General features: G+C 35.5%; 1 protein-coding gene across 1 annotated transcript in view; it reads right to left on the bottom strand.

Annotated features, from left to right (window-relative positions):
- Positions 1–12,010, bottom strand: part of DNAH7 (dynein axonemal heavy chain 7) — a 202,474-nt gene that overhangs the window by 144,877 nt on the left and 45,587 nt on the right. Inside the window, exons 18-19 of the mRNA XM_036235992.1 lie at positions 8,591–9,276; positions 6,447–6,633 (exon numbers count right to left, since the gene is read on the bottom strand). Of these exons, the coding sequence (XP_036091885.1) occupies positions 6,447–6,633; positions 8,591–9,276 (873 nt within the window). The remainder of the gene's footprint in view (positions 1–6,446; positions 6,634–8,590; positions 9,277–12,010) is intronic.

Below are 12,010 nucleotides of genomic sequence, written 5' to 3'. Positions count from 1 at the left end.
GAACTTTAATATGGGTATATAGAGAGAGCATTTTAATTATTGCTGCCAGGAAGCTTCACAGAAAGTAGTTTCAGACACTTCATGGAATTAATCTCAAGCTAGTTCAGTAAACTTCTAGAAGCATGAACTTCCTAATCAGAAATCCCTGGACAACAGAACATGGTAAGATCCTCATTAAACCTTTTAAGCCCTAACAAGAGAAATGTGGGTTCAATAAGTAGACATTTAAGCTCCCTTACAACTTTGAGATCTTGTGACCTCACCTGGAATAAAAATTTTTTCAAAACCCAAGATAATTTTAGGCTTAATCCAGATCTTAGGGTCCATGCATTTAAAATCAAATTTTCAAAGGTTTTTCATAAAAAAAAAAACTTAGAATTCTTAAGAACTAGCAAAAATTGAAGGATCCATCTCAGTTTAATTATTCATTCACTCGACAAATATTTATTGAGGGTCTGCTATGTGTCAGGCACTGTTCTTAGTACTTGGAGCATAACAGTGAATAAAACAGACAAAGATCCCAGCTTCCATGGGGAGACAGACAATAAATAATAAACATAAAAGTTTATAAATCATATAATAAATTAGAGGTGATGGACGCTACAAATGAAAAAGAGGAATTAGAAGTGCCAGGAAAGGCAAAGGCAGGTTTCAATTTTAAATAGGGTGCTCAATGTAAGACTCTTTATAAAGGTAATATTTGAGAAAAGACTTCAAGGAAGCAGAGACCTCAGTTAGCTCTGCAAGTGTTTGGAGGAAGAGCATTTCAGGAAGAGGGTCCAGTCAGGACAAAGGCCCTAGGGCACAGTGTGTTTGGCATGTGTGATTAAAAAAGAAGAAAAAGAACAAAAAGGAAGCCAGTGTGGCCAGAATAAAGTAAGTAAAGTGGAAAGTTATAAGAACACAGAGGTAAAAGGTACAATGAGCAGATCAAGAACTTCCTGTTCAGTGAAACTATTGATAGGGTCCCATACAGAAACATTTCCCCACCGGATACTAAGATATTTCAACTAGCAAAAGTCGGAAAGCAAAATTGTGAGTAGTTTATTGAGTGAATTAGTGAAAAGTATCACTCTCCTTTCATTTTTACTCCTTAATTCTTAGATCCATGTACTCTGCCTATGGGAAAAGCCATATATTTGGATCTGGTAGAGAATATATACTATATATCCTCTAGAACAGCACCCCAAACTCACAAACTATTGTCTTACTGCTGGTACAGCAACTGAGTCCTCGACATGAGACATTCCACTTTTTATAAGGTCAATGCGCACATTAGGACCAGTAAATCTCAAGGATGTCAGTAAATGGATTCATTTCCTTTGTAATATAAGTTGCTTAGCAGAAGCAATGTTATGTGGGACCTGTGACAATAAGTCATTCAGTAAGTCGGTGAATGACAGTGTTTGCAGAAGCTTGGGATGGGAAAGGAGAAATCCATCTGGTGCAGACAAATCACTGCCCTCTTTTATGTTGAAAAAGGTTCAATGTATTCAATTTCTTCTAAAGGGTCTCCTGGTCCTTTCAAGTGTGATGCTGTATCAGAAGCATCGTGTTAGTTTCTGCTATTGGCAGTTTGGGCACTCGGCAGTGTCGGTAAAAGGTAGCCAATGGTGACGAGTCGTTGCATAATTTCCATCTCGGCCATCATGACTTCTTTGTTCATAACCAGAGTGATCATATATCCCAGTTTGAAGAGGAGAGTTCTAGTTTATGCTTGCTTTACTGGCCTTCTTATTAATTGCTTTAACTCTCACAGGTTCCCCATTCTGGACAATGTTATTATTGATAATTTTATTCATATAATTCAATATGATTATTCATAGTTCATTGTGCATACACTGGCATATGCTAGGTGACATTCACAAACTAGATCAAGTGGTCAACTATATTAAGTGCCTCCTTTTGCAGTGCTGTTTTTTTATTAAACATTTACACGAAAAACAAGTATACTAATATTCTAGTCTATTTGTGATCCCTTATACATTTTCCCTTGTTACCAAACTTTGAGTCTTTTTTCTTCTAAGTCCTTGATCGTGCAGCCAAACTGTTTGCTACTAATATTTTCATTGAAGGTGTGCCCACTAGAAGGATTACCTTCCTATTGCCCTCTCAGGCTACCGCTAAGTGGGACTGTAATTTCCATTTCTGGGTCGTACAAGCCTATTTCACAGAAACATCTATAAACCATCTCTAATTTTTTTAAATCATATCAAGGATTTTCTGGCATTTCAACTTCATTTAGGTAGGCCCTTATGGGAACCAGGCTTTGGTCAAAATCAAAACAAAATAAAATACATAAATGGACCATTCACATCTCCTTGATTAGCACATCAAAACCAGTATCTCTAGTAAGTGCATTCGCATCAATACATTCGACTGTCTATAATTTAGGGTTTTCCTCCCTGGACAGTCACCATTACAATATATTGCCTTCCATATTCCCCAGGCTTCTGACAAGGCTTCTGGCAAGGGAGGCTCTGCAGTGTGAGGATCAAGGTACTCAGTCAGTCAAATCCATCCAAATGTCCCCATTCCTAAATCTCGCCATTCTATTCTTTGTTAATAAGTAAACTGCCTTTAACATAAATCTGGCAAGTCTGTGAATGAAATTACATCGTAATTTGGCAACCCACTGGATCAGACTCTGTGACTGATTTTTGGCTCTGTCAAACTTGTAGCTGTGAGATATGAGGCTCTTTGGTGACAATCACAGAAGCTCCTCAGTCCTCTGATCATGTCTTGAGCAGAGAACTTAAACCCTGAATTATGCCATTTCTTTCTTTAATTTCTCCAGTGTTTAGAAAAAAATCAGCACATCTCATATCCCTCAGATTTCAAATTCCTACTGTATTGACCTATTCCTGTAGCCACTTGGTCCACCAAAGCATTGTCTCTAAAAAAAGACTTTTCATTTCAGCTTTTCATAAGAGCATAATTTAGGTAAGTGACTTTGGCACTGCATGCCAGGTACCTCCAGTGTTCCATTTTCAAAGAGTAACTAGATTTTCACTACCCTAAAACCCAAAGGGTCATGTGAACAGTCCTAGATCTTATCTTTGAGGTTCTGGTATTCTTATTCTTAGTTCAGTGCAGAATCTTTCTAGGTACATTAAGCAAAAAAGAAATTTAACATAGGGAATTAAATGATTACAAAATCATTGGAAGGCCTGGGATTTCAGAAGAGAGCCTTAAACTATGGAAGTGATCTTCCAGGAGTATTACTGCTACTGCCCAATTAGGATAAAATTTGCCACTACTGGACTGCTGCATTCAAGAACATACCACAGTGGCTGTAATTCTAGGAGTTGGAGAGTGGGATCAGGAAGCTAACATTCTCACCACTTCTAAGTACCCATAAAATTGGTGATCAGATATTAAAGCCCATTTGGGAAAGAAAAAAAATCATATATCCATGATCTTGTTTGACAACAGAAAGAGCTCACGTGGCAAGAAGATGGAGGCTGTTTCACTTAGGCCTTCCAAATTCCACATGAGCGTATGCGACCATTAAAGTGTGATTCACTTTCAGAAACTTAGATGCGAAGGTATCTGAGAGATGTGGTTTTTAGCTTTCCAGTTCACTAGAAAGAGGTGAGATGCTTAGATGCGTGGTGCCAATTGATCATACTTACTACAGTAAAGGCAAAAAGAAAAATGATGACTCCTAAGTTTTTGGCCTAACCAATAGGGAGAACGGTGTTTATATTTACTAAGATGGAGTTAGACTCTAAGAGGAAAAGGTTTGGGGAGAAATTCAAAAGTGTCTTTTCTGTCTTGTCTGGAATACAAAAGAAGACTTGCGTGGGTCAAGTCAAGTTTGGGTATGTGCAGTATACATGACAAAAGATTTCCAGTTCTTTTACCAATGGTGGGCAATTAACTGGCCCCATCTTAGGAAGGGGGTCCAAGAGAGTCCCTAGACAAGTTTTCAAGTGCCTGTAGAGAAGGAGACTAACATCTTCTTCCCCAACTGGAAGTCTGCTCTGTCACCAGGTACAGTGACCTGCTCCAGTGCTATCAGAGTAGGAAAAGAACCCTGGGAGGAGACGGTGTCGGGGGGATGGCCAGGTGAGAGAGCAACAAAGGCCATGTGCTCAGGGTTACCACAGGGTACAGAAGATGGATCTTACCTTGCTACAGATCTCAGATGAAATTAAGAGATACAGATTTGTGGAATGCTGCTGTAGAATTAGACAAAAGATACACGTACGAGAGGAATGTGGGAAAAAATCATCATTCTTAGTCAACTTGAAGATGCAGCCAAATTTCAGAGGATGACCAAACGTAGGGGAGATGCTCAAGCAACCAGAGCTTATTGGAGTCTTCACCTGTCCACACCGCGCCAATCTGTAGACTTCAGGTGTCCACGACTGCTCAAAAGCTAGGCTTGTTGTGATGACCAACAGTAAAGACACAGTGTATGGACACCACTGAGAGGAGGTTGTCCATCTTATGACCACTGACAAAAAGAACAACCAACACGGCTGGGTCTCTTACATCAATAAATGCTCTCTTAATTTCGTTCTCTCTCTCTCTCTCTTTCTTCCTATTTTTCTCCTCGTCCCTACCGCCTCCCTCCTTCTTCTTATCTCCCTGTCGCGGTGATAAGCACAGGAAGGAGAAGAGCAGGTGGGAGAGCCGTCTCCACATCCCCTTTCCACTGGAACCTCGGGTTTAACTGCACTGTGGGGGAGAAGAGCTCTGAGGAGAACATGAGACTGAAGTTTTGAAACAGGTATGGCTAGTCCTCCTCACAGGCAAAACTATGTGACTGAAAACAAAAGTAACTGAAAAATTCTGGAATCAGACTGAAAAGTCAATAAGAGAGCTTCTTTCTCCCAGTGAGAAAAGGGTTTTGGCCAAGCATCGTTGGGAGCAGGTAGCAAAACATAAAATTATTTCATTTTTATACCTCGAGGAATTAAGATACCTTAATCAAGCGTTATATTAACAATATCATTTACATTCTACTTTTCAACTCTGAGTCTTTTTCTTTTGGCATAGTTCTAAAAGAACTTTTATTAGAAATCCCTAAGACAGAAAGTAATGGCTTTTTGTGCTAAGCACTAAATCCAATGGCATCTACTCTCCTGGTCATCTTATTAGCTTTCCTGAGGAATAGCTTGAGAGAGATGGGCAAAAGCTGTCCTGAATACTAACATATTGAGAAAAAGAAAATGTAAAACCAGTTGAGAAAGACAATCAAGTCTTATAGCAAATGTAAATGAAGCGCCACCCAAAGAAAACTGTTTATTCAGGAATGAGGGTAAGTAAAGTTTATGTTTGTTTCTTTGTTTTTAATTAAACAGTATTATAAAATTGAAAATCTATCTCTTCCAGACAAAAATATATCTTTTATGATGGTTTTGCCCTGTTAAGGAAATGACATGTGAAAGGCTAAATTTATAGAACAAATTAATTAGAAATGATTAAATATGTTACTAAGTAATTTACACTGTTAGTTCTTTAAATGGAGGATTCCAGTGTGATTAATTTTACAAAAGTTTGGTTTACCCGGAGATTTGTTTCATGTATTATTACATAAAATAAAGTAAACATTAAATAAACAAACCCATATCCATCTTTCTGAATATTTTCCTATCAAATCATAGTTGATGTTGATATAGTATTATCAGTGTTTAATATTATAATCACAACTTTGAAAGTTTAAATAATAAAAATATGCATATTTCTGTTTTAGGGTAGGAAAATTTTAAGATAACATTCTTTCTATCTCGTGATATTATATTTGATCAAAACACCAATAGAGAAGTTTACATTTTTTTAATAGTATAATTTAATAACTAATATTTCTTCTATTTTAATCTTGACTTCCAATAACACAAACAATGCTTTGCAGGCAGTAAATAAATGTCTTTTGAATTGAAAAAAATCATGCCTTTTTCAGTGTTACTGCTTTTTATTAAATTCCCTCCTTAACTTAAATAGTAAGTTCTTCTCCACAGCATTTTTGTATTGATTGATGATTGTTTACATTTTGTTTACATTTATTGGGCTCTTCAGATATATTTATTTTTGCATCTCATCTTTTCGATAGGTCTCTACAGAGAAAGCTGTTAATTGAGCGGTGGGCATGCTGACGTTTCCACCACAGCACGTGTCAGTGGCGGCGTAGCTTGTAACAAGACTTAGAATTGATGGGGCAGCAAATGCTGACTACGTCGTCTCCCTATCAGAGCATACGGTAAGAACCATGACTAGATCCAAATGTCATTAAACAACGCAAATTCATTTTACACCTCAAGAAGGAATCAGGACAAAATATCTACTTTGCACTTGATATTCCTGGTGCCTAGAAGTCTAAAATAATATCTGAAAGGGGAATGTACGTGGGAAAAGACAGTGGCCTATTTGGAACGTTAAAAAAATAAAAGTCATGTCATTTCAGCCAAATAATCACATTTTCAGAGAGTTTTACCTACTTGCATGACCGTTTTCATTATGTCTCTCCACGTTTTATCCACAGTTGTAAATCGTCTGCCTTCCTCAGGCATTTGAGCCATTATGTCTGGAGAACTGAAAATGGGCTCCAAATATAGCCATGTCGCTTGGACCTTGAGCCATTCATCCAGAATCTCCTGAAGCATCAGGAGCTTGCCCTCCCATTCTCTGAGAAGCAAAATACAGTGGTTCTTATCAACAACAGCAAACCAAGCAATGTTTCAGATGACAAAACTCAAAACCATGACTAGACTGTCAATCTTGTATGAAGTGCTTTCAATCCAATTTCCACTAATCTGTCTTCATTCAAAGATAAATCACTAGCTTTGTTCTACAAAATCTGTTTTAAAATAACATCGGCATTTATCCTTATATGGATATACAAGTTAAGACATACCTATCTACAAATGAACTGGTTTTTATATATGTCATAAGAATAAATCTTTTTACAATCCAATCCCATGGCTAGAAGGTATAAATCGAGAAATGAGATTTTGGAGACAGTAATGGTATTCTCACTGAAGGGTACTCTGAACTTCTTAAGAAAGGTAGATATATCCAAGACTCATTTCCTTTAACATTCTTCTTTTTTAAAAAAAATCTTGGGCTCTTAAAGGTTTTATTCCAGAATAAAATATTTCAATTCATAGATTTAACTGGCATTTAAAGAAAAATCTACATAATTCTAGACTTATTAGCATGGCATTCATGAGATGGAAGCATTTTAGAATTTACAATAGGTTACCACTCATTTCTAAACACAGAGAACAAAAATAATGACTTGATTTCCTCAAGAATAAATGTGATTACACTGACAATTTTACAAGCACAGTTCTGTATGTATTTACTCTAGCCTCACATCCTCACATATTTACCAATGAGGAGACTAATAAGGCACATAGACATAAGTATCAGGTTCAGGTTCACCCAACTAATAGCAATAGAGCCATATTTGGACCCAGACAGCTGTAATCACTATGCTACAAGAGATAACATAGCCATAAAGAAGAATGATTGGTTAACGGCAACAGAACTTAAAGATGGGATAGCTTTATGAGTATATTAACATATTACTCATAAATTGTAAGTGGTGATCTGTAATTTTAGATTATTAATACCAAGAAAGGTAAATAGTTCTAAAAGTCGCAAGGTATTTTCAAATGCCTTTCTAAAATACTTTCCTTCCAATGTTTATAAATGAATTTGTTTAATTTCTTTTCACAAAAAGAGATGAATGCCTCTGCTTTTCTCTGGAGCTCGTTCCTCTTTTTTCATTTAATCCCTGACTGATGCAGAAAATTTCTCACTGGCTAATGATCTCACAACATAGTCCTTAAAAACAGAGTCTAGATATACCACTTTGAGAGTGTTTCAAAAATTAGTCTTGATGAGCACACTGGAGAGAGCCGGGGCAGAGAAACTGAGCTAAAGCATGCTCAAGTTGGGATTATCTATCAATAAACAAAGGCAAGTACTATCAAGCAGTTTTCTTTTTCTTGTCATGTAAATTAACATAGAAGATAGTAGTCTGATTTGGATTCACTCTATTTTTAAAGATAAAATATAAACTGCTTAATACAAATTATACAAATTGAAAAAATAGACAGGATAAGAGTTTAATTTAATCGTCTGCGTCAAATCCCTAAAACACCAGACTAGAATCATAGTTTCATTCTTTTGCACTTATCTAGCTATGCTTCATGCACATCAATGGAAATGAGAATAGACTTTTAGGGATCATCTACAACAAACTAATTAGTATATTTGGAAAAGGATACTATCTTCAGTTTTATAATTTATATGTTCTATAATCTATTTTCTAGACAAAATTATTTTTGAGAGTCAAATATGTAAGATCAGATAAATAAAAATGAATATCTGGGGACTGATTGTTTACTACCCCAGTTATGAAAATATGTCATAGCAAAGGGATCAGTACTCTTTCAAAAGCAATGAAGGTTATCATTCCTTATAATAAACTATTTAAAATATTAAGTACACAATACAGAATCAATTAAAAAAAGAACTAACTACACATTACATACAAGTAATGATTTTGTTAACAAAACAAATGTGTGGATTTTGATACAATAGTATAAATATTGTCATATAAATATCACTGTACCTCATTTGCTTTTCATAAGGCTTAATGAAAGGAGATCCTCGCATTGTTTGCGTTTTAATAATGTGGTCATCCAACAACATCTGAATTTCATCAACTGATGACAAAATAAATGTCCCAGATTCTCTATAAGGGAGAATGACAAATTCCATTGTATCCCACTCATTAATCATCTTCTCCATGGCCTTTTCGAGAGAATATTCTTTGCTAGCTGCTTCACTAATATTTTCAAATCTATCTAAAAATGGTTCCAGGTTCATGTCTAAAAACGAGAAGACGGTGGAGTCATCTCCCGGCTGCAGGGGGTAACCAACGATGTTGGACATGGCCTCCCAGTGCCTGGGGCGCAAGCCAGGATTACAGATCACTTGAATGAGAGGAATGTGCTGCTTGAAATCTTCCACCCTTGCCCTTACTTTTTTTGTCATCGCCAATGCATTTGGAGAATCGTGGAAGGTTTTCTCCAGCTTATATAGTCCTCTCCAGTAATTTCCAACATCTGACTCTACTTCGTCTGGATTCACCTTGTTGTATGGTCCTTCTGTCCATCCTCTATATTTACTGCTAAATTCAACAGCAGTTTCATAGAGACGAAGATAAGGATTCAAACCATCTTGGATTTTTTTACGTTGAGGATATACTGATGGTGGCCAACCAAATGCCTCCTCTTCAGCATTAAACTGTTCAATCTGGAAGAACGGGTATTATTTATTATTCTGAAAGTAAATAATATTCAAAATTAATTTTTAAAAATCTTTATATCAAATATGACCCAAAAAACCCTTACTACGCCCTAAGGTTAAATTTAAATTAGACCCAATCTATAAAATCTGAGCAGTAGTTTCTTTTTTCTATTTCTTTTTGATCACAGTTTCGAGCGAACAATCACTGGTTAAGACACTTAACCTAGTAAAACAAATTCACATGTTTTTGCCCATCCAGATATACTGAAGATACAGCTTTATTCATTAATTAACAAAAACATAAGTATTTTTAATATATATAACATTGTGTTTGGTACTGTGGAAATTTTTTTTTAAATATTATATTGCAAAGTACCAACTCCAAGGAATTAGTGATCCAACTGAGGAGATAGGATGTAAGTAGAGAAAGTTACACAGCAATTATTCAATAATAATATAAGGCAAAAGAACAAATGTCTTAAAGCAATAGCTGTGTGATATAAAATGAATAATATATTTAAAAGATACAATCGCTTAGAGACTTGAGAGCATGCTAAAAGAATTAAGTCACAGGTACCTCTGTAGAGAAGATGCAACCAGAGCTAGGTCTTAAAGATAAATAGGATAAGAAGAGACAAAGAAAGCATTAATTTCTTCTTAGTTTCATTGTGAAATATGTGAGTATGTGAGTGGTTTTGAGGTGATATCTACAAAATTAAAACGTTTGAGCTTGCTATACAAATTTATGCTGGTTACTTAAAATTTCAGTGGCATTGGTTTAAAAAAAATCTACAAAGTTTATTTCCCTTATCTCGACATACTTTGCATATTTGTTATTATTATAAACCATTTAATTACCTGATTTGCTAAGATATTAAAATTTTTCAATGTAAGGAAAATGGTAGAGCAAATAGGGAAAGAGGTCAAATTATCACTTTTGCAGATGACATGATTCTCTACCTAAAAAACCTTAAAGACTCTACTAAAAATCTATTAGAAATAATAAACAAATAGAGTAAAGGTTCAGGATACAAAATCAATGTTCAAAAATCCATAGTGTTCCTATATTATAATAATGAATTTTCAGAAAAAGGAATGAAGAAAACAATTCCCTTTGCAATTTCAACAAAAAGAATGAAATACCTAGGAATAAACCTAATGAAAAATTTGAAGGACCTATACACTGAAAACTATAAGACATTTTAAAAGAAATGGAAGAAGACACAAAGAAATGGAAAGATGTACCGTGTTCTTGGATTGGAAGAATAACATAATTAAAATGACCTTATTACCTAAAGCATATGCAGATTTAACACAATTCCCATTGAAATCCCAATGGCATTTTTTAAAGAATTAGAACAAAAAATTATCAGATTTGTATGGAAGCTCAAACCACCCCAAATAGCCAAAGCCATCTGGAGGGAAAAAGAAAAAAAAGGTCTAGAAGTTATCACTCTGCCTGACTTCAAATTATAGTACAAAGTGACAATAATCAAAACAGCATGGTTTTGGCAGAAAAACAGACACAGACAAATGAAATAAAATTGAGACTTAAGAATAAACGCCCGCGTACATGGGCAGATGATTTTTTGAAAAAGGAATGAAGACCATACAATGGAGAAAGGAAAGCCTCTTCAATAAATGGTGCTGGAAAAACTGAAAAGCCACCTACCAAAGAATGAAACTAGACTGTTGTCTATCACCACACACCAAAATTAAATCGAAATGGATTAAGGACCTGAATATAAGACCTGAAACAATAAATTAAATAGAAGAAAACATAGGTATTAAGTGCATGGACCTTGGATTTAGAGGGGATTTTATGAATTTGAGCTCAAAGGCAAGGAAGTAAAAGCAAAAATAAAGGAATGGGACTATATCAAACTAAAAAGCTTCTGCTCAGGAAAAGAAACCATCAACAAAGCAAAGAGAGAAACATCGAATGGAAGAACATATTTGCAAACACCTCTCATAAGGGCCTAATTCTCAAATACAAAGGCCTAATATAAAGAACTCATACAACTCAACAACAACAACAACAAAAACCAATACAATTTAAAAATGGGCGGAGGACCTTAATAGACACCTCTTCCAAAAAGACATACAAATGGCCAACAGACACATGAAAAGATGCTCAATCTCACTAGCTATTAGGGAAATGCAAATCAAAACTAAATTGAGACACCATCTCACACCTGTTAGAATGACTATCATCAAGAGGACAAGCAGTAACAAGTGTTGGAGAGATTGTAGGCAAAAAGGAGCTCTCATATTCTGCTGGTGGGAATGCAAATTAATACAACCACTATAGAAAACAGTATGGAGGTTCCTCAAAAAACTAAGAATTGAATTACCATAGGATCCAGCAATTTCTCTTCGAGGTATTTACCCGAAAAATCTGCAAAGCTTTATACACTTCGATGTTCATAGCAGCATTATTCACAGTGGCAAGGACATGGAAGCAATCAAAGTGTCCTATGATAGATGATTGGCTAAAGAAGTCATGGTACATATATAATGGAATACTACTCAGCCATATGAAAAGATGAAATTTTGTTATTTGCAACAATATAGATGAATTTTGATATAATCATGCTAGGCAAAATAAATCAGACAGAAGTTGAAAACCATATGATTTCACTCATATGTGGAACATAAAACTGAAAGCAACAAACAGACATGGATTGTGGATTAGTTACCAGAGGGAATGGGGGAGGGGAGAGTAAAAAGGGTTAAATAG

Source organism: Rousettus aegyptiacus, unplaced genomic scaffold (assembly GCF_014176215.1).
Source record: "Rousettus aegyptiacus isolate mRouAeg1 unplaced genomic scaffold, mRouAeg1.p scaffold_m13_p_2, whole genome shotgun sequence".
Classification (NCBI taxonomy): domain Eukaryota; kingdom Metazoa; phylum Chordata; class Mammalia; order Chiroptera; family Pteropodidae; genus Rousettus; species Rousettus aegyptiacus.
The sequence above is the reverse complement of the archived record's forward strand: the minus strand, read 5'-3'. Positions and strand labels throughout refer to the sequence as shown.